The sequence below is a fragment of the Portunus trituberculatus genome, chromosome 49, assembly GCF_017591435.1.
Source record: "Portunus trituberculatus isolate SZX2019 chromosome 49, ASM1759143v1, whole genome shotgun sequence".
NCBI classification, from domain to species: Eukaryota; Metazoa; Arthropoda; class Malacostraca; order Decapoda; family Portunidae; genus Portunus; species Portunus trituberculatus.
The window spans coordinates 522392-546249 of record NC_059303.1 but is presented as its reverse complement, the minus strand read 5'-3'; the positions used below and the strand labels follow the sequence as shown (position 1 = coordinate 546249).

The window sequence follows — 23858 nt, the reverse complement described above, 5'->3', positions numbered from 1 at the left end:
CCTTTAGTCTCTCCTCATATGCCATCCCTTTAAATTCTGGAACCATTCTTGTAGCCATTTTTTGTAGTCTCTCTAATTTTCTTATGTGTTTCTTTTTGGGAGTCCACACAAATCCTGCATATTCCAATCTAGGTCTTATTTTAGTACTTATCAATTTCTTCATCATTTCCTTGTCCATATAGTGAAATGCTACTCCAATATTCCTTAGCAAATTATACGTCTCTCTGAAAATTCTATCAATATGGCTTACCGGTTGATTATTTTCTTCCATTGTCACTCCCAAGTCCTTTTCCTTTTTTTACTTTTTCTAGTTCTACTCCATCTCCCATCTTATAGATTCCCACTGGTCATCTTTCACTTATTCCCATTTCCATGACATGGCTTTTGTTCACATTGAATTCCATCTCCCATTTTTTGCTCCATTTCCAGATCTTGTTTAAGTCTTCCTGTAGTATTTCACAATCCTCTTTTTGTTTAATGACTCTGCACAGTTTCGCATCGTCCGCAAACAGATTTATGTAGCTGTTCACTCCCTCTGGCATGTCATTTATATATACGAGAAAAAGTATTGGTGCCAATACTGACCCCTGTGGCACTCCACTGTCTACTGTTCTCCATTTGGACTTCATATCTTTAACTATCGTCCTTATTTCTCTCCCCCTTAAGTAATTCTTCATCCATCTCAATGTGCTTCCTTTTAAGCCACCCTTCTCCTCTAACTTCCATAGTAATCTTTCATGTGGCACTTTATCAAAAGCCTTTTTTAGATCTAAATAAATACAGTCAATCCATCCCTCTCTCTCTTGTACTTTATCAACTATTCTAGAGTAGAAACTCAATAAATTTGTCACACATGACCGACCTTTTCTAAAACCAAATTGGCTATTTGATAATATTTTGTTGTCTTCAAGAAACTCAATCCATTGCTTCTTTATTACTTTTTCACACATCTTGCATATTACACTAGTTAGTGATACCGGTCTGTAATATAAAGGTTCTTCCTTCCTTCTGCTCTTATATATGGGAACCACCTCAGCTCTTTTCCACTCCACTGGCACTGTTCCATTTTCAATTGAGCATTTTATGATGTTGTATATTGGACTTGCTAGTTCTTCCCTACATTCTTTCAGTATTCTGCCTGAGACTTCATCCGGTCCCATTGCCATCTCCTCATCCAATTCCGTCATCAACTTTTTTTATTTCAAGCTTGGTTACTTTAATATCTTTCATATAGACAGTCTCTCTATTACCCTGTGGTCTTTCAAATTTAGATTCCTTAGTAAAGACCTCATGAAATTTACTATTTAACAGTTCTGCCATGCTTTTTGGGTCTTCCACCATTCCGTTTTCTCCTTTTAACCTTTCTATCTTATTTTTCCATTTATGAATCTGTAGAACAATTTTGGTTGTTCCTTACATTTTTCGACAATGTCCTTTTCATAGTTCTTTTCTTCTTGCTTTCTCACTTTAGCATATTCATTTCTTGCTGTTTTGAAGTTTTCCTTATTTTCTGGATTTCTGTTTCTTCTCCACCTTTTCCATGCTCCATCTCGTTTCTCCTTTGCCTAGCACATCTTGCATTAAACCAATCTTTCTTTCCTTCTTCTTTAGGTCTATATTTCAGAACATATTCCCTGACCCCAGTTTTGTATATTTCCAAAAATAAGTTATATTTCTCTTGAACTGTTTATGAGTTTTCCATCTCCTCCCAGTTTACATTTTTAAAATAGTTTTTGAGATTCTCAATATCAGCCTTTCTGTAATTTAATCGGTCTCCTTTGTATGATTCATCTCTATCTTCCTTTCGTTCTTCTATATCCATCTCTAATATTACATGGTCACTCTTTCCCAATGGGCACTTGTATCTTATATCATCGTTAATTGGTATATCCCTTGTAAAAATTGTGTGTGTGTGTGTGTGTATTTACCTAGTTGTAGTTTTACAGGGCCTGGGGTTTGTGCTCGTGTGGCCCCATCTCCATATCTACACTTATCCAATTTTTCTTTAAAACTATGTACACTCGTTGCTGACACCACTTCCTCACTCAAACTGTTCCAAGTCTCAACACATCTTTGCGGGAAACTATATTTTTTAACATCTCTCAGACATCTTCCCTTCCTCAGTTTCTTACTATGCGATCTTGTGCTTCTAGTGTCATATTCTTCTCTCAGGATTAGTTTCTCATTATCCACTTGATCCATTCCGTTAATCAATTTATAAACTTGTATCAGATCCCATCTCTCTTTTCTCTGTTCCAGGATTGGTAGATCCATAGCTTTTAGTCTCTCCTCATATGTCATCCCTTTAAATTCTGGAACCATTCTTGTAGCAATTTTTTGTAGTCCTTCCAATTTCTTTGTGTTTCTTTTTATGGGGTGTTCACACAACTCCTGCAGATTCCAATCTGGGACTTATTTTAGTACTTATCAATATCTTCATCATTTCTTTGTCCATGTAGTGAAATGCTAATCCAATACTCCTTTGCAAATTATATGTCTCTATGAAAATTCTTCCATTGTCACTCCCAAGTCCTTTTCCTTTTTTACTTTTTCTAGTTCTACTGCATATCTCATCTTATAGATTCCCACTGGTCGTCTTTCACTTTTTCCCATTTCCATGATATGGCTTTTGTCCACATTGAATTCCATCTCCCATTTTTTATTCCATTTCCAGATCTTGTTTAAGTCTTCGTGCAGTATTTCACAATCCTCTTTTTGTTTTATATCTCTGCACAGTTTCGCATCGTCCGCAAACAGATTTATGTAGCTGTTTACTCCCTCTGGCATGTCGTTTATATATATGAGGAAAAGTATTGGCGCCAATACTGACCCCTGTGGCACTCCGCTGTCTATTACTCTCCACTTGGACTTCATATCTTTAACTACCATCCTTATTTCTCTCCCCCTCAAGTAATTTTCCATCCATCTCATTGTGCTTCCTTTTAAGCCACCCTTCTCCTCTAACTTCCACAGTAATCTTTCATATAGCACTTTATCAAACGCCTTTTTTAAATCTAAATAAATACAGTCAATCCATCCCTCTCTCTCTTGTACTTTATCAACTATTCTAGATTAGAAACTCAATAAATTTGTTGCACACGACAGACCTTTTCTGAAACCAAATTGGCTATTTGATAATAATTTGTTGCCTTCAAGAAACTCAATCCATTGTTTCTTTATTACTCTTTCACACATCTTGCATATTACACTAGGTAGTGATACTGGTCTGTAATTTAAAGGTTCTTCCTTCCTTCTGCTCTTGTATATGGGAACCACCTCAGTGTTCGTGTGCATGTATGCAGGTGTGTGTTGCTATGAGACGAGGGAGCGGACCATTGTCTCCACACGCCGAGTAGGCTTTAGGAAGGATTATGGTATTGGAAATACTTGTAACAGGTAATAATAATGATTTTAAGTGTTTCGTAAAGTTAAGTGTTAATGTTTTCTTCCATTTTCTATATTTTCTGCCGTTTGCCCTCCTCCTCTGGCGCCACTTTCGCTTTCGGACATTGCCTCTTTCGAAAGGCAAGGTTCCACATTTTCGTATAAATTTCATTTTATTATTTTCATTTATTATTGCATTATATTCTATTATCTACTTCATTTACAGGTATTAACGGTTAGGTTAGGTATATTGAATGATTCAAATGTATTTGGCTTTTATTTCATTCTGGTTTTACTCTTATTATGAAATTTAATGTGGTGTTTTCGTAGAGCTTGGAACGAATTAAGCAATTTACATGTAAAACGTGACTCATTATACGAAAAAATCATGATACGAAAGTCACTCCGGAACGAAATAATTTCGTATCTTGAGGTACCACTGTACCTGGAACATAATGAGTGCTAACACTGACTCTTGTGGCACTCCACTTGTTACTTTACTCCAGGATGGGTATGTATCTCTGATCACAATTCTTATCTCTCTATCCTTCCAGCAATCCCTTATCCAATCTAACATTATTCCTCTCAGTCCTCTTATGTTCTCTAACTTCCAAAGTAGTCTGCTATGAGAGACTTTATGAAAAGCTCTTTTGATGTCTGGGTAGACAATGTCCACCCATCCATTTCTGCTCTCCAGTCTTGGTATTCTTGAGTAGAAACTTAGGAAATTTTACACACATGATCCTCCTGTCCTGAACCCAAATTGTCTTTTTGATATAACTTGTTTTTCTTCCAGATATCTAACCTACTTTTCTTTGATAACAATTTCATATACAGTCAGCGCCAAAGGATGTTAGAACTTTCAGTGACTAGCGTGTAATATTACCCTAACCGGTAACCTACTCTCTTACTGCCTGAAAAATGGGCCAGGAGAAAATAACTGTATGGCAACGTAGGTTAGCACCAGGCATGCTTTAAAAGTGAAAGATTAATGGATCTAGTGTTTGCATTATTGCCATAGGGTAAAGTTGACCTGACAGTTGCTTATTGCTCCTGCTCATAAAACGGTTGTGTTTGCTTGAATTGTAGTGTTATACTGTGGCGCTGTATAATGGCCTGGGAAATATACGAGCCATGATGACATTGTTTGAGTGATGGAATTGCATAAGAGTGGGAAAACAAATCGAGAAATAAGCCATGTAACTGGTGTTAATGAAAAGACAGTGAGTGTGTTGGTGAGGAAATGGCATGAGGAGGGATGTGAAAATGTCCTTTACTACAAGCATGTTGGTGGACCAGTCCAGAAAGTTTCCAACAACAATTTACGGATAATCAAGTGAAAATTATACATTAATCCTCAACTTACAGGAAATCAACTTAAAGAAAAAAATCCACATTTGCTAAAAAGTGTTTCTGTTCGTACAATACAGTGAGTGATAAGGGACAGACTGCACTACTGGAAAGTGAAGGTGCACATTAAGCCCCATGTTAATGAAACACAGCGGAAAAAAGAGAAGTAAATTTGCCAAGAATCACAATGGGACCTGGTGGATTGGAGGAAAGTCCTCTTGGCTGACGAGGTTACCTTCTCAACCGGTGATACCAGAGGAACTAAAGTGTGGTGTCTGCCTGGCATGTCGGTATGTGACCTGCACTACACAGTGATGCGTATGAAGCACCCTCCCTACCTCATGGTCTGGGGTGCATTTGGTTATGGGGGCTGGCTGACCTTGTCTTCCTGCCTAAAGGCAAGACAGTGGTTAGTAAGGTCTACCTTAACATCCTCAGCGATAATCTGACGGACTACTTTGCCACTACTGGCGCCAAGATCCTTCAGCAGGATAATGCACCATGTCACACAGCAAAAATAGTCAAAGACTGGGTCTGTAATAGTGAAGTGGACTTTATTTTGGATTTGCCAGCACAAAGTCCAGCTATATCTCTGATTGAGAATAGTAAAGGCAAAACTGCGAGGAAAAGACACATCTGCCATACTAAAGCTTGAGGAGGCTCTTCGGAAGGTGTGGTCAGAAATTCCCCATTCAACTGCTGAAAACTTGGCTGACTCAGTACCTAGCAGGCTTAACATGATCTTAAAGATGAATGGCTATCCAGTCAGCAAATAAATGAGTCATCGGCAAGTACCAAATTTTACTTATTGACCATTATATACCTGAGAACGTGTGTTTACATGCAGTTCTAAAGCCATTTGGTGCTGATTGTATCTTCCCCACAACATTTGTAAATGACACTGATCTGTAATTTAATGGCTCAATTGACTTTCTTCCTTTGAATATTGGAATTATCTTAGCTTTTTTTCCATTCCAGTGGTACTGTTCCTTCCTTTAATGAGGTTGTAATCATTTAACAATTGATCTTTACATTCCTTTAATGCCCAGCCTAACACACCATCTGGCTCTATCGCTTTTCTGACATCCAAATTTTCTAGTAGTCTTCCAATTTCATGTTTATGCACTATGATTTCCTGCAAGCCTGTACAATGCAATGTCCTATGTGGTTCTTTAAACTCATCTTCCATGAACACAGTTTTGGAGCTCTCATTCATTATTTCACTTGTTTCCTTTGCTGTTTGGTAAGTCTTCCCTCCTTTAACTATTTTTCTATTGTTTTGTTATTCTTTATCTTACCATTTATATACTTGTTGAAAAGCTTGGGTTCATCTTCTCTTTTCTGCACCACATCTTTCTCAAAGTTTCTTTCTTCCTCTCTCCATACTCTAATATATTCATTTCTTGCATCCTTATGTCTTTTGCTTTCATTTCTCTGCTTTTTTTTTAGTTTCTTCCAAGCTTTATGTTTTTCCCTCTTAGCTTCCATACATTTGCCATTGTACCAAGCATGTATACTTATTTTCTCTATAGATAGGTATGTATTTCTTCACTCCCGTGTTATACTTCTTTAGGAATAATTCAGATTTCTCCTGTACTGTCTTTCTGTTCTTAATGTTCCTCCATTCTATGCCACCAAAAAATTGTCTTAACTTTTCAAAATCTGCTCTTGCATGTTTTAATCTCTCCTTTTTGTAGTCCTCCCTGTATCTAAGCACATCCTCTTCCTACATTTCTAATACTAATGTTACATGGTCACTTCTTCCCATTGGACTCTGATATTGTATGATAGGTGGAGGCTCCGGCTTCTTTATGAATAAATAATGAATAATAGATGAAGCAATGATGGTTCTTCTTCCCCTCTGTATTGTGTTGATTCTTCCACCCACTGATCCAGCATATTCACCATAGTTAATTGTAACATCTTGCTTCATGATCCAGCATTACCCATTACTTCCATCTCTCTCCAGTTTACTCTTTTGCAGTTGGTCTCCTATTAATAGTATTTTTCCATCTCTTCGTATCATATTATCTAAGCACACCTCTCCTTGCATATCCTTATGTTCTTCTTTTCTCCATGTACAGTAATACCTCGAGATACAATCGTCCCAACATACGATTTTTTTATATACAAAGAAAAATTTCATATAATTTACGCCTTGAAATATGACGATATTTTTAAGATATGAATAACCATCGGTAGGTGACGCAGCGATTGCTCAGCTACCGCATCCACCCGAACATTCAGCCCGCGTTGTGTATCATTGTTCATCCTTTGTGCATGTATGTGTCTGTGCTCCTCGGCAGTGTGTATTTTTTCTTAAGTTTTGTGAACTCAAGACCTCGTGATCATGGGTCCCAAAAGTAAAAGTTTGGCAAGAAACACACAAAATAGCCTATATTCACATACTGATTACACTCAGAAATTCAATAAACGAGTGAGTATAAATTGTGTTCTGCCCACAAGCAACTCTTCCTCTTTGCAATGCAAAAAACCAGAAGCCTCTAGATCTTACGGTTACCAAGATATCACAGGTCGAATGAGGTGGTATCATCAATTTATATGGTCTTGCGTCCGATTGGGTTCAGCGGCCTTGGCTAGACCAAGAAAGCAGACCCCTTATGTATCTCTCTCTCTCTCTCTCTCTCTCTCTCTCTCTCTCTCTCTCTCTCTCTCTCTCTCTCTCTCTCTCTCTCTCTCTCTCTCTCTCTCTCTCTCTCTCTCTCTCCCCCTTCAAAAGTTGTCTCCTTGTAACTTGGCGAAAGACCTATGGTATAGAAGTAAAGCGCGCGGGAGAGGTGGCGGTTTCAGACACAGTAAAATCACTGTCGCTCCCACCATCCATCATTGGTGACACAGTGACATAGAGCATATGTTTACTCCTGATGAGTGTTGCCAGCTCACAAGCAAAGAAAACGGGAAGAAAATAGCCAAAATATAGCTGTAAAAAGCCTAAACGTCTATCGACATGCCCTGAATCTTGCGTGATGAACGTCTATCGATGTGTCCTGAGTTTTGCAGGTTAAGTTGTTATTTTGAGCAATATAATTAATTAATATCATGCATACAATAAACATTGTATTTATCTTATATTAAATCTATATTTGGTTGGTATTTAAAGCATGTTAATTTTTTTTGGAGGGGGTAAATTCATATCACAAGAATGAATTAATTCTATTTCCATTAATTTCTATGGGGAAAATTGATTTGATATACAATTTTTTTAATATACAACAATCGTCACGGAACGAATCAAAATCGTATGTCGAGGTACCACTGTATTTTGTGTTAGGTGGCATATACATGACTATGATTCTCCTGTTTTTCATTTCTTCTGTCTTGATTGTTACTGCCATTACTTCTGCCATGCAATCTCCATAGTCAACTTCTTTTACACGTATATTATCATGAACCATTATTAGCACTCCTCCCCCTTTTCCCTTTCTGTCCCTTCTCCAATTTTTATATCCTCTTCCTTAAAGCTAACATGGATCTCCTCCCTGAACTTTGTTTCTACTATGCACATTACATCCAGTTGTTTCTCCTTCATCTAGTCTCTAACCTCCAACACACTGGACAACAACCCATCTATATTTGTATAAGTCACTCTTAGGCCTTGTTCTCTCAGGGCGGTTTGCACCGCGCGGTTGGAAACGCGTGGTAGTATTTTCAGTAATAGTCTATGGAATCGTTCACATGCAATGGTTTGGAAACATGGCAGTTTCCAAATTGCCACGATTGCAAGATTTTCTTCGCCACCTTGTGGTTTGCCAAACATATTACATTGTTGTGTGACACAGGCTGGTGCACCACTCGGTTTAAGGGCACTGAGTGACATTATTGGCAGTACGCCAATTTCTTGCCTCTTCCATTACCTCCTTTTTTTTGGAAGATACCACTTCTTCAGTCTCATCTAGAACCCTCCAGTAGAAATTCTTTTTCTCAATTTCCGTCCTTTCTCATTTTTTTTTCCTTACCTTCATTTCTGAGCACTCTCTCCTTTTCTCTCTCTTCCAGGTTCATATCACTTTTTATCCATATATCATTAAATTCAGTATCTTCAGTCAATTTTCCACCCATTATATCCTCCACCACCACTTTCGATCTCATTTTCACTTTCATTGGTCTCTTTCCCCCATTCACGAAGCATTCCCACTTCCTCCACTTCTTATTCCAACCCCTGTGTGTTGTCTCGAACTAACATAACATTCCTTTGTCGACTCTCTCTCTTCTCTTTCTCTCACGAACTTGTTAGTTCTATTTATTTTTTCCTTCAGCCTGAAAATTAGGAAACATTTCCTCTTGTCCACTGTGTCCCTCACCAAATCTTCCTATCCTTAATTACTTGTATTACAGTGTCCTTTGTCTTTTCTTGTATCTGCTTCTTTACTACCTCTGAGAATTTAAGTTTTCCCTCTTCCTGTTCCCTTTTCCAGGCATTTCTAAATTCCTCCAATTTGATCTAACCCATTCCATTTTCCACTTTGCCTGCTACATCCTGTATTTTCTGTTGTAGGCCTTTTAACCCCTTCACGGTGGATGTTAAAAAAGCCCGCCTGTATGATATGGTGGTTGTCGGAAATCTGCAAGCTTGTCATACTTGTCTTTGTGTATTATGCTACTATTTTTAGTCACTATATCGCCTTCAAGAGGAAAGTGGAGAGAGAGAGAGAGAGAGAGAGAGAGAGAGAGAGAGAGAGAGAGAGAGAGAGAGAGAGTGAGTGTGACATTTGCTAATATTTTAGACACAAGCGGAATGCATGTAGCTTATCTTTCGAGAGGAAGAGGAGAGAGAGAAGAGAGAAAGAGAGAGAGAGAGAGAGAGAGAGAGAGAGAGAGAGAGAGAGAGAGATTAGAAAATTTGTTGTTTTTATATTTGTGTGTATTTACCTAATTGTATTTACCTAATTGTAACATACGGAAAAGAGCTATGCTCGTGTTGTCCCGTCTCCATATCTATTAATGTCCAGCTTTTTCTTAAAATCATGAATATTCCTTTGCTGACCACTTCCACGCCTAAACTATTCCATGCTTCCACCCTTCTATGAGGGAAGCTATATTTTTCACATCTCTCCTATAAGTGGCCATTTTAGTTTTTTCCATGCCCTCTCGACATTCTTCCATTCCACATACACAGATCTTCCCTATCCATTTTTTCCATGCCAATCATCACTCTGTATATTGCTATCAGGTCTCCCTTTCTTCTGTTTTCCAGGGTTGGAAGTTGCATTCTTTTCAGTCTGTCTTCATAAGTCAAATCTCTTAAGTCAGGCACCATTTTTGTTGCAGCCCTCTGTACTTTCTCTAGTTTCCTTATGTGTTTCTTTAAGTTCGAGCCCACTGTATTGTTGCATATTCAAGCCTCGGTCTTATCATTGCAGTAATTATTTTCTTCATCATTTCTTCATCTAGATATACGAACGCCACTCTTATGTTCCTCAATAAGTTCAATACTTCTCCAATTATTTTGTTTATATGTCTCTCTGGCGATAGGTCATTGGTAATTGTCACCCCAAGGTCTTTTTCTTCATGACTGGTTTTATGTCTTCATTTCCTATCTTGTACATACTCCTGATTCTTCTTTCACTCTTGCCAAACTCTATTTTCTTGCATTTTGTCGTGTTGAACTCCATTTGCCATGTACAGCTCCATTTCCATATTCTGTCCAAGTCTTCCTGGAGTAGTTCGCAATCTTTGTCACATCTCACTTTTCGTAACAATTTTGCATCGCCTGCAAATAGGCTCACATAACTGGACACCCCATCCACCATGTCATTTATGTAGACTCGAACATTACTGGTGCCAACACTGATCCCTGTGGAACTCCACACTCCACCAATCCCCATTCTGATGGTCTGTCCTTAATTATTGTTCTCATTTCTCTTCCTACCAAAAGTCTTCCATCCATTTTAGTAAACTGCCCATGTGTGATGTGTCTTTACCTAATTGTAACATACGGAAAGGAGCTATGCTCTGTCCCGTCTCCATATCTACTAATGTCCAGCTTTTTCTTAAAATCATGAATATTCCTTGCTGACCACTTCCACGTCTAAACTATTCCATGCTTCCACCCTTCTATGAGGGAAGCTATTTTTTCATCTCTCCTATAAGTGGCCATTTTAGTTTTTCCCATGCCCTCTCGACACTCTTTCATTCCACATACACAGATCTTCCCTATCCATTTTTCCATGCCAATCATCACTCTGTATATTGCTATCAGGTCTCCTTTCTCTTCTGTTTTCCAGGGTCGGAAGTTGCATTCTGTTCAGCCTGTCTTCATAAGTCAAATCTCTTAAGTCAGGCACCATTTTGTTGCAGCCCTCTGTACTTTCTCTAGTTTCCTTATGTGTTTCTTTGTTGAGCCCACTGTATTGTTGCATATTCAAGCCTTGGTCTTATCATTGCAGTAATTATTTTCTTCATCATTTCTTCATCTAAAATATGAACGCCACTCTTATGTTCCTCAATAAGTTCAATACTTCTCCAATTATTTTGTTTATATGTCTCTCTGGCGATAGGTCATTGGTAATTGTCACCCCAAGGTCTTTTTCTTCATGACTGGTTTTATGTCTTCATTTCCTATCTTGTACATACTCCTGATTCTTCTTTCACTCTTGCCAAACTCTAATTTCTTGCATTTTGTCGTGTTGAACTCCATTTGCCATGTACAGCTCCATTTCCATATTCTGTCCAAGTCTTTGTGTGTGTGTGTGTGTGTGTGTGTGTGTGTGTGTGTGTGTGTGTGTGTGTGTGTGTGTGTGTGTGTGTGTGTGTGTGTGTGTGTGTGTGTGTGTTATTTACCTAATTGTAACATACGGAAAAGAGCTATGCTCGTTGTCCCGTCTCCATATCTATTAATGTCCAGCTTTTCTTAAAATCATGAATATTCCTTGCGTTGACCACTTCCACGTCTAAACTATTCCATGCTTCCACCCTTCTATGAGGGAAGCTATATTTTTCACATCTCTCCTATAAGTGGCCATTTTAGTTTTTTCCCATGCCCTCTCGACATTCTTTCATTCCACATACACAGATCTTCCCTATCCATTTTTCCATGCCAATCATCACTCTGTATATTGCTATCAGGTCTCCCTTTCTTCTGTTTTCCAGGGTCGGAAGTTGCATTCTGTTCAGTCTGTCTTCATAAGTCAAATCTCTTAAGTCAGGCACCATTTTGTTGCAGCCCTCTGTACTTTCTCTAGTTTCCTTATGTGTTTCTTTAAGTTCGAGCCCACTGTATTGTTGCATATTCAAGCCTCGGTCTTATCATTGCAGTAATTATTTTCTTCATCATTTCTTCATCTAAATATACGAACGCCACTCTTATGTTCCTCAATAAGTTCAATACTTCTCCAATTATTTTGTTTATATGTCTCTCTGGCGATAGGTCATTGGTAATTGTCACCCCAAGGTCTTTTTCTTCATGACTGGTTTTATGTCTTCATTTCCTATCTTGTACATACTCCTGATTCTTCTTTCACTCTTGCCAAACTCTATTTTCTTGCATTTTGTCGTGTTGAACTCCATTTGCCATGTACAGCTCCATTTCCATATTCTGTCCAAGTCTTCCTGGAGTAGTTCGCAATCTTTGTCACATCTCACTTTTCTTAACAATTTTGCATCGCCTGCAAATAGGCTCACATAACTGGACACCCCATCCACCATGTCATTTATGTAGACCGCGAACATTACTGGTGCCAACACTGATCCCTGTGGAACTCCACTCTCCACCAAGCCCCATTCTGATGGTCTGTCCTTAATTATTGTTCTCATTTCTCTTCCTACCAAAAGTCTTCCATCCATTTTAGTAAACTGCCATGCACTCCTCCTACCATTTCAAGTTTCCAGATCAGTCTCTGGTGTGGTACCTTATCAAAGGCCTTTTTAAATCCAGATATATTCCATCAGCCCAACCATCTCTTTCCTGTATTACATCTATCACCCTCGAATAGTAACATATCAGGTTTGTCGTGCATGAACGCCCTTTTCTAAAACCAAATTGACACTCACAAAGTATGTCATTTTTCTCCAAGAAGTCTGTCCATCTATTCTTCACCACCCTCTCACACATCTTAGCTACCACACTTGTAAGTGACACTGGTCTATAGTTCAATGGGTCTCTCTTGTTACCTGATTTATAGATTGGGACAATGTTAGCTCTTTTCCAGTCTTGGGGCACTACACCTTCCCTTAATGAGGCATCAATTACTTCACAAACTTTTTCTGCCAGTTGCTCCTGCATTCTCTTAAAATCCATCCTGATACCCCATCAGGTCCCACAGCTTTTCTCACTTCTAAACTCCCCATCATATTCTTGATCTCCTCCACAGTTACTTGAAACTCCTTCATAATCCCTTTCTGTTCCATTACCAGTGGTTTGTCAAAAGCAGTCTCCTTTGTGAATACCTTCCGAAAGCATCCATTCATAGCCTCTGCCATTTCCTGGGATCTTCACTGCATACTCCATTTACTTCTAAACTTTCAATACTTTCTATTTTTGATGTTGTTGTTCACATGTCTGTAAAAAGCCTTGGTTGGTCTTTACATTTATCAATTATATCCTTTTCTTGTTTCTTTCTTTCTTCTCTTCTAATCAACACATATTCATTTCTTGCTCTTTTGTAACTTTCCCACTGCTTAATCCGTCTTTTCCTTCTCCACCTCTTCCATGCATCCTCTTTTCTTGTTCTAGCCTTTTCACATCTATCGTTAAACCAGTCCTGCTTTCCAACTTCTATGTTGTCTTATTGGTACAAATTTTTCTCACCTTCTTTGTATATTTTTATAAATTCCTTCCACTTTTCATTTGCTCCTTAGCACTCTTGAATTTCATCCAATTTGTCTCTTGAAAGAATTTCTTTAGGTTTCCAAAATCTGTCTTGGCATAATTCCATCTTCCCACTTTATATTCTTCATTTCTTCTAGATTTCTCTTCATCTATCACCTTGAACTCCAAAACTGCATGATCACTCTTGCTAAAGGGCACTCCACCCTCATCTCCTCAATGACCATTGGCTCTGTACTAAAGACCAAGTCCAGTCTTGACGATGCTCCTCTCCTCCAAACCTAGTATCTTCTTTGACCCACTGAGTTAACACATTTTCCATTGCCAGTGTCAATAGTGTATTTCCCATGTTGTCTCTGATCCTTCCATTGACCAGTCCTCCCAACACACCTCTTTACAATTAAAATCTCCCATCATTATAGTTCGTTCACAGCCACCCAACATTTCTTCCAGACATGTTCCTGTATCACTTATCATTTCTTCATATTCCTGTACTGACCATGCATTTGTCTTAGGTGGTACGTACACCACTATGTAGTGCCTCTTTTTCCTTCATTAGTTTCTGCTCTGATCTTTAGCACTTCTGCCTTTCCCATACCTTCTTTCACTTGATCCACCTTTATATCTTTTTAACCAGCAACATCACTCCTCCTCCCATCTTACCTACTCTATTTCTTTTCCAAACATTATATTTCCTTCTCCAACCATCATCAGGTCTTCTCCTCTCTCAGTTTTGTTTCAGTAAGACCCACAATATCTGGGTTCTTGTCCTCAAGTAATCGTTGAGTTCTAAAATCCCGATATCACTCCATTTATGTTGGAATACATTACATTCCGCTCATACGTAAGTTTCTTTAGTCCTTTCTTACTGTACTTTTCTGGGTTATGAACCACTTCCTCAGTCTCATATCCAAGATTCTCCAGAAAAACTCTTTCTTCTCCTCTTCTGTCCTCTCTTCATTTTTTTTCAAAGCCTCCTTTCTCAACTCATTTAACATTTCTCTTCCTTTTCACCGAGATCTCTTCTCAACCAAATCTTCCTTGTGTGTGTGTGTGTGTGTGTGTGTGTGTGTGTGTGTGCCACGAATGTTACAAGGCAGGATGCATGTAACTTATCTTCGAGAGGGAGAGGGGATGGAGGGAAGGAGATGGGAGAGGGAGAGAGAAGAGAGAGAGAGAGAGAGAGAGAGAGAGAGAGAGAGAGAGAGAGAGAGAGAGAGAGAGAGAGAGAGATGGGAACAGTCTATGCCATTGGGTAATTTTAGACACAAGGCGGGACGCATGTAGCTTATCTTTAGTGATTGGTGGAGACAAGGATGGTGGGAGGAGCACTAGGATTTCAAGGACAGCATACGGCATGTGTAGTTGGTATCCAACACACTATACGGGACAACTGAATTGAAGAAAGCTCAGAAAAGAAATATGACGTCTACGTAGGCGTCACCGTATTTGCTACTGGGGCTTCATGACGCCTACATAGGCGTCACCATATTGAAGGGGTTAATGACTCCTCATACTTTAGTTGACACCTACTGAAACAATAATTTATTCCCAGCGAGGTCTAATAGTACTAGTTCAGTGGGTGCTGTGAACTTTCCATTAAAGCTAGTCGTGATCTTGCTGAACATTTCCCTTTGTGTCTCACAAATCAAGGGGGCAGTCACAGCCTGTCCTTTAAATACAACTCTCCTTTTTCATTCAAAACTATATGCACTTACCTCACATACACATCCCTTCACTTAAAAAAAAAAAAATAATAATAATTCAATCATTGGGAGGCATACACCGGGGGACCTTGCTTACCCTATGGCACCCCTCCAGGCAGTCATGCCTCGCAAGTCTCCATGCAGGCTCCCTTTCAGTGCCAAGTAACTCCCAGCAAGAGGCATTGGCTTGCTGCAGCCATGAGTTCTGTGCACATCCCCTGCACCTCCTCCATGCTAGGTTATCCCTTTCAGAAACAACCTGATATGCAGGATCGGTTTCCGAGTAGTGTGCCATGTGCTCATGTAGTTGCAGTTGGTGTTGACGGACCATGCTGGTAATCAGTCTTGAATCAGTCTCATGGAGCAATCGCTGATTTGACACAGTCATACCAGCGGTACCCCATGATCCTGCGAAGGCATCTAGTACCGAAGACATCAATTTGCCTCTTCAGATCAATATTCAGCGTCCATGTCTCACAACCATAGAGTAAGACAGGATCACCAGCGACTTGAAGATCTGAATCTTTGTTTGTCTGCACAGGTATCAACAATGCCAAATACTTGTGTTGAGCGAGTCCATAATGCCATGGGCCAAGCCAATCTGCCTTACAACTTCCTGGCTCGAACCACAGTCATTACGTACTACCCTACCAAGGTATGTGAAGTTTTCCAAGATCTTAATGTCCTTGCCACATGCATGGACGGACTGTACTGTTTCATACAGTAAGCCTCCAAACACCTGAACCTTGATCTTCAGCCAGGAAACCTGGAGTCACAAGGGCTTCACCTCCTTGTGCATTGCCTCTAGAGCCATTACCAGATCCTCCAGTGACTCAGCAAAGATTGCTGCATTATCAGTAAAAACAAGATCTGTAATCTCAGTATAGGAGTGTTCGTGTTAAGGCGATTCAGTTACCAATGAGTCATTTTCCGTTTTCTTTTGCGGGCATCATGGGTGGCTATTTACTTTTTATTTAATTAATACTGCGTATGATGCAATCTCTTAGTCAAGAAACCAATTTTATAATATATCAAATAACTCAAAGAAGTAGTTTATATATATCAAAACGCATGTGATGCACTAATATGCCATATATAAAGTGAAATCCATAGTACACGTATATGCTTCCCACATCATTATAAGGAATGTAAAAAATTTGGGGATGCATTAATAGTGAGTAGTCTATGTAGCAATAATACAAGAAAATAAGAGATACAATTGACATGTATTATATTTCTACTGAGAGTGGTTTCTTTATTCTGAAAACATCCTGCCAGGCTTACGAACCAATGCGGTGCACCAGATCGCCGAAAACGCCATTAGCTGTACCAGTAGTTTTGCATTATATTCTTAACTTAATCCGTAAGCATTTCTTTTCGACAAAAAGTAATGCATTTGATTCATGTAAACTTTATGTTAATTTATATTTCATTTACATTGTTTAGAAATTGTTTGTGTAATAAAACAGAGAAACAATACTTTATTTCCGAATCGTGATCTGCTGAAATCACCGAAGGACCATAAACAAGGACTCGAGTTGACCGGTCGACCCTCAAAAATCCATGCTTCAGAATGACATCAGTAACATGCTTATCCAGAAATAGTTGGTATCCTCTCTCCTTCTCATACGCTATAGCACGTTCTGATGTCCACCTCATTTTGGAGAGTAGATATTTGAGACATTGTGCTGATGTCACATGTAGTAATGTTATGAGATTAGTGTCCCATTCAGTCAGTGTATATGGATCAGGAAAAGTTATGCACGTCCCATTTACTTCTACTGTCCTCCTCCTTATGTTGGTTTCTTCTCCATCATTATCTTCTGTGATGCTGGTCAGCTGCGGGTTTGTTAGTAGCCTTCTCCACCATGTGCACAAGGGCATCTTTTGAATATCCCGAGTGTGGTATTGCCCGTGCCTTCAAGTAGTGCTTGAGACTAGCCACCGTCCACTTCTTTATGTCCTTCTTCATACTTGAGTGTCCTCGTTATGATAAAAAGAAAGCTGGCTCTAGTTGGAGGTCTGAGGAGCAGCCAAACACCCGTGTTTGTTTTGGTCATCGAAAGTGTCGTACTGCAGGCAACAACATAATATTTCAATACACTTTTTTTCTTTTTAATTCGTGTAAGAGTACTTCATAGTGCTTTTAAATACATTTAAAAATCAAGGAAACTATATATATATGGTAAAATATGTGCATTTCTTAGCCTTCATTCAAATAATATGTATTTGATGGATCGTCACAAGCTTTGGTTGAAATTCTTAATGGAAACTCAATCTATGATTTTTTAATGAAAAATGTATGATCAAATTATTTCCTTATCTTAATCAATGAAAACACTAGCAGAAAGGGATTCTATATGATTGCCCGCAAAGTGATTTTTTTTCGAATCTGAAATGAAGATTCTGGTGGTATGTACTAAACATTCACCTAACGCGAACGCTCCTATTGCCAACAGATGCTCCACAATGACTTTGGTCTACAACTCTGCCTAGTACCAAGTCCATGCAAGTGTTGAAAAGTGATGGAGCAATCACGCATCCCCTCCTCATTCCAGTATTCACAGGAAAGAAGCTGGACACGCCCCCTCCACACTTCACGGCACTCACAGTCCCGGAGTAGAGGCCAGTTAATAGACCAATAATCCTTGCAGGAATCCTATGGAGACCCATAAGATCCTGGAATGTCTCTCGATGGACTGAATCAAACGCCTTCATGAGATAGACACAGGCTGCAAACATCCCTTGTTGAAACTCATGTTGGTGCTCCACCAGTACACGAAGCACTAGGATCTGGTCCATTGTTGACTAAACAGGTGTGAACCCAGACTGTTCAGGTCTCTGGCGTTTCAGCAGGTGACTGTGGATACACATCAACAGCAAATGGGCAAGCACCTTGCCTGGTATGCTGAGCAGTGTTATACTGCGATAGTTATTGCAGTCCATATGGGCCCCTTTTCCCTTCCAGATAGGGATGACCAAACCCCATACAGTGGTCAAGACAGCATGCAGCCCACAGATCATGGCCCCACCCCCCAGTTTGAGCAGCTCCGCACTGATGTTACAGATGCCAGCTGTCTTTCCATCCCTCAACTTTGCTACAGGCTCTTTGAAATCATCAGTGGAGGGTGCAATTTCATCAATGGGTGGATCAACATCCAGCATCTGAAACCATACAGTTTGAAGCTGTCTGCTTGGAGGATCCACCATGAACAGCTGCCCGAGTATTCATTTGAATGAGCCATCTGCCTATCTGCGTCTGATATGAGGTGACTATCTGCTGTTTGGATAGTGCTCGTCTGAGATGTAGACTTGGAGAGGAGTTTCTTCAGGGCTCAATAGGCATGTTGGAGGTCATTAGTATTTAAATGACACTCTACATCCTCAGTGAGACACCTGACATACCTCTCCTTGTCTCTCCTCAGGAGAGCTCTAGTCCTACATGACAGAGCCCTATACTGGTCGCAGTTCCCAGCAAGTCTGGTAGCGTGACTTTCCTCAATACTGCCCAATTTTTCTACCGGGGTGAAGCCACTCCATGACCTTGGGTGCTCCTCAGTGCATTCCTTGGCAGCCTCTAGAGTCTCACATTTGAAGGTATCCCATAGCTATACCAGATCCTCAAGGGTGTCGAGCACTCCAAACTGATTGGAGACTGTTACTGCATACTCTTGGGCACATGTCAAGTCTTTCAGTTTCTATCAAAGAAACCTGTTTTTTATACAAAAAACTAGCAGTTCCACTGTTTCACTTATTTTCATCTGCTGAGATTTAAAAAAAATTCCACTTGGCGCTATGCCCGCCAGCGCGGTGCCCGACGCTGTTGATGGGATCGGCTGCACTGCCCCTCAGTTAATTCTCTGCGTGCATTGTGTTCTCACGTGCTGTGCTTCCATCCCTGTTTCCCTTCTTTGAACTTTTCAAGTGTTTTCTCTACCGGCTCCTTCCTGTTTTCATGGAGGAGGACCTTAATGGGCAGTGTGCTCATCCGGAGCAGCCTGCTGCTGCTTGGTAGGGTGGTTTACTAATGGATGTGGCTGCTCCTTCCATGCCTGGATTTTCCAGCTCTCAGTCATCTTCTAAGTCTTTTAGACGGTTTTGCTCAAGACCAGACTGCACCAGGGTCTTGGGTAGTTTCCTCCAGGACCCTCATTCTATTTGCGTTAATTGTAGGGATATCTGCAACCAAGGTAAGAGGTGTGGTGAGTGTTCTACTTGGAGCAGTGATAAAGTCTTCGCCGCCTATAAGTACCAGTGTGATTTGAGGCACAGGCGGTTCGCCAAGGCAAAACATACCCACAGGTTGCCCAACCCTTTTGTAATGTCACCAGTGACATAGGCACATTGCAGTCTGTTAAGGCACCTTCTTCTGTTCAAGGGACAAGGGATTCACTGGCCTCCTCTGTTTTGTCCAACATTCATGGTGGTTCGGAGATCTCGTTTTGAGACGGTAGTGTTTTGTCCCAGGACAAGCTCACAGCTAAGGATTCGGCTTCCCAGCAGAGCTCTAAGCCCACGATTGCTAATGACCTCTCTTTGTTTTTGAAGTCTTGGCAGGAGGAGGTGCTTGCTTCTGTCAATTCCCTTTTTGCTTTCCAGATAGGAGATTTGTGTAGTTCTGTGCCTTCCCCCACTACGGACCCCTCTCTTCCAGCTGTGCCCTCATCTTCAGATCCGGACCTGATGCAGTTCAGTGTCCTGCTCCCCCCAGAGTCCTGACGCAAAAAGGTGTGTGCAGTCACACCAAGTCAGGGGTGCCAGAGGGGGCTGTCCGAGGACTAGAGGTGCCTCTTAAGCGTTCACGTCCACCTAAGGATGACGCTAGGAGGATGAAGAAGTCCCGCCCTACCTCAGTGGTGTCCGGCAAACCCCCTTCTCGGGACTGGTCGGTGGGGGGTAGACAGGTGGGAGGTGGGCTGGTGCAGTAAGCCATGGCTTTGGGTGAAGGCTCAGCCGGGAGAGATGCTTGCCTCCTTGCCTTGTCTCCCCGCCCACAGGATGGCATGCTCATGCCTTACCCACGGGCTGCCTCCTTTGTCCTTTCGGTCGGTAGGGGCCCCTTGTCTGACAAGTTGTGCCTGACAGGGCACAACTTGACTCAGAGAGGCATGATGGGATCCCAATAGGACTGGAGGGGGATGAGGGGTGTGAGTTCCTGCGTCATGCCCCCTTCATGTACCATCGTATGATGAACTACATTGACTCTGTGTTTGAGGATGCAATGGGCCAGCGGATTGAACTGGAATGCCCAGTCACACTGAGTACCAGCACCACACTACACAAAAGGGACCCATCCTCCTTGGAAGGGCACAGCCTGTCAAGTTTTTTATGGAGCAAGCCGACAGTGCTTATTTGTGGGCAAATGAGAAGAAACCTACCTCAGTTGGCTATCCTTCAGGCAGGTTCGCTAAGATTTACAGTGTGGCGGGTCAGGAGGTATACGGTAAAGCTGCCTTGGTTAATCCTAGCCTCCACGCCGCCCTCAACCCTAGTGCCAGAGGCTTGCGTCCTCTGAGCACCCGGAGGTGGCCAGGATGGAGGGTGTGGTCGCCAGGTCTAGAGACGCCCTAAACTACTCCTTTTGGTGCTTGGGGGCCATGCACCTTTTGGCGGCTTGCATCCTCCCTACACACCTCATAGACCTGGAGGATCAGCTCTTTAAAGCCATACATATGGCGCTTCACAACGCTTCCAAGGACATGACTTATATCATCGCCAACTTGTGGGCCTGGAGGAGGGAGGCTCACCGTGGCCGCCTCAGACCCTCCTTCTCATAGGTTGAAAAGGGCATCCTTCTGAGGTCTCCCATTTTTATCCCTCTCCTTTTTGATGAGGACTGACTTCAGGAGATGCTCCAGTCCTCCAAGAGCAATGCTGATAGGACACTCCATGAGGCCGCGCTCAGAGCTGTGGCCCAGCCATGTCCTGCTCCAGGGACATCCTTGGTGGAATGTGGTCCCTGACCTTCTACCACCACAGCCATAAGTCCCTCTGCTGCTCCTACCCAAAGACTGCCTGTCTCCACTCGTGCCAGGGACTCCTGGGGTGTATTTTTCAGCTCTCACTCTTCTTGTCCTGGTGGGCAAGGGGGAGGACGGAAGGACAAGCCCTTTCAGAAGTGACAACCTCCTCCACCAGGGGGTGGTTGCAGGCTGTCTAGTCCATAGGTGGGAGGGGTGGCTCAAGATAGGTGCAGAGACGTGAATTCTTGGACGTTCTGAAGGAAGGCTACAGGATCCCCTTCTCTACCCCCTCCCCACCACTCACAACCCACTTCAAGGAACCCAGAGGTTATGCCCCAGGATCACTCAAAGGACAAGCCCTTCGGTTGGAGATCCAACATCTGAAGGACAAGGATGCCATAGAGGAAGCACCTCCTACCCTGGGTTTTTACAGCCACACGTTTGTGGTTCCGAAGGCCTTTAGGAGGTTCCATCCTAAACAAGTATGTCGTCACCACAAGGTTGAAGATGGAGAAGGTCAGGACCGTCATGTCCGTAATACGACGGGACGACTGGATGGTGTCTCGATCTGTAGGACGCCTATCTCCTGGTGCCCATCCACCTAGACAGCCAGTGCCTTTCTACTGCCCCACAGGTCTTTATTGGACTCATGGCTCCTGTCTCAGCAGAGTTCCATCATCAGGGCTTCCACATTCTCCAGTATCTGGACGACTGGTTAGTCCTGGCTTCATCGGCAGAGGAGGCTTGAAGAGCCACGGCTTGTCTCATCGACAACCTTGGGCGATTCGCCTGGGGCTCCAACACTTTGTGGAAGTGTTGCAGAATTCCGTTGTTGCTGTTTTCTCCGACAACACCACGGCACTCGCATATCTGAAAAGAGAGGGGGTACCCACTCCACCCTCCTCAACAACGAGGCTTGGGAGATCCTAGACTGGGCAGAGGTTTATTCAGTGGAAATTCTAATCCAGTTTGTAAGGGACTCCGACAACGTAGTAGCTGACTGCCTCAGCAGGCAACACCAGATTCTGTCCACGGAGTGGACACTATACATAAATGTGTGCTGTCAATTGTGGCAGGTATGGGGCTACACGACTGTGGATCTCTTCGCCACACGTCTCAACTACAGGATCCCAAACTTTGTCTCTTCATTTCAAGATCCTCAAGCAATTGCCACAGATGCTGTTTAAAAATTAACAAATTAATGGGCCTTTAAGAGAGATTACTCTCAAAAGGCTTAGCCTTAATATTCTGTTGTGACTTCTGGTCTGATGTATATTATTTGGCTAAATAAAATGTATAAAATCTAAATCTTTCTTTACAATTGGGACAACCAAGACCTGTATGCCTTCCCTCCATTTCCTCTCATTAGGAAGGTGCTCAACAAACTTTAGGCTTCCAGCAACACCAGGCTCATCCTGATTGTGCCGTTCTGGCCGCAGAGAGTGGTTCCTGGACGTGTTGGAGGCGTCACAAGAGCCACCCCAATGCCTTTCGATTTGGGGGACCTTTTGACTCGGCCCCACACCCACAGGTTCCACTGCGGTCTCCACGGGCTTCAGCTAACAGGATGGAGACTGTCAAGCGATACTTGAGTTACAGGGGCTTCTCCTCTAAGGTGGCACAGTTCTTAGCACATGATAAGAGGCCTTCTACTTTGTACTATCAACACAAGTGGAAGAGGTACAGGAAATGGTGCAAGGACGATGGGCACACCATTTTCAACCCCACGGTCCAGAAGGTTGCAGATTTTCTTGTTTATTTGTGGCATTTTTGTCCTCTTTCCACCTTTGCTATGAAGGGCTACAAAGCCATGCTTAACAGCATTCTGATAATCAGAGGGTTGGACCTCAAAAATGACCAAGTGCTTAGGCTTATTTTTCAGAGCCTACTCTTCCCAGCCACAGAGGCCTACTAAGGATCTTAGACGTTCCTGGAACTTGGATGTGGTGCTTTGCTACTTAACCAAAGCTCCTTTTGAACCTCTGCGGCTCTCATCCATCAGAGACCTGACTAGGAAGACCCTTTATCTGCTTGCTCTTGCAACAGCACAGAGGGTAGGGGAGATCCAAGCACTCTTCCACAGGACAAGCTGGCAGGGACAGGATCTTCTGGTCTCTTATCTTCCTGAGTTTATTTCCAAGACGCATGCGGACGCCCACAGTACTCCACGGGAATTCCGTATTAAGAGCCTTGCTACCGTTGTGGGTTCCGAGGATGTGGAGAGACTACTATGTTCCATTCGGGCGCTTTGTCACTACCTGCATGGGACAGCTTCGGCTACAAGACCCTGAAACCTCTTTCTTGCTGTTAAGTGTCCTTCCAGGCCTATGTCCAAGGCAGCAATCTCCTTCTTCCTCTGGGACACCATCAAGTCAGCCCACGCTTCTTTCCCTGACTCTTCCTGCCATGAGCTTAACCCCTTCGCGCCGGATGTTAAAAAAGCCCGCCTGTATGATACTTGTTGTGTGTATTACAGGTGTTCGGTTAACGATCGACTACTTAACGATATTTCGCTCATACGATCCTCCAAATTAATCCCTATTTTTGGTTAACGATCGCCAAAATTCGGTTAACGATCGGATTGACCAATCGCAATCGCGATCGCAATCGCGATCGCAGCGGAAAACTCGTGCAAGCTTGTCATACTTGTTGTCTTTGTGTATTTAACAT

The 23858-nt window shown here is 41.9% G+C and overlaps 1 protein-coding gene across 1 annotated transcript in view; it reads left to right on the top strand.

Moving 5' to 3' along the window:
• Positions 1-23858, top strand: part of LOC123499320 (general transcription factor 3C polypeptide 3-like) — a 414223-nt gene that overhangs the window by 155172 nt on the left and 235193 nt on the right. Inside the window, 1 exon segment of the mRNA XM_045247142.1 lies at positions 15767-15880. Coding sequence (XP_045103077.1) covers positions 15767-15880 — 114 coding nt within the window.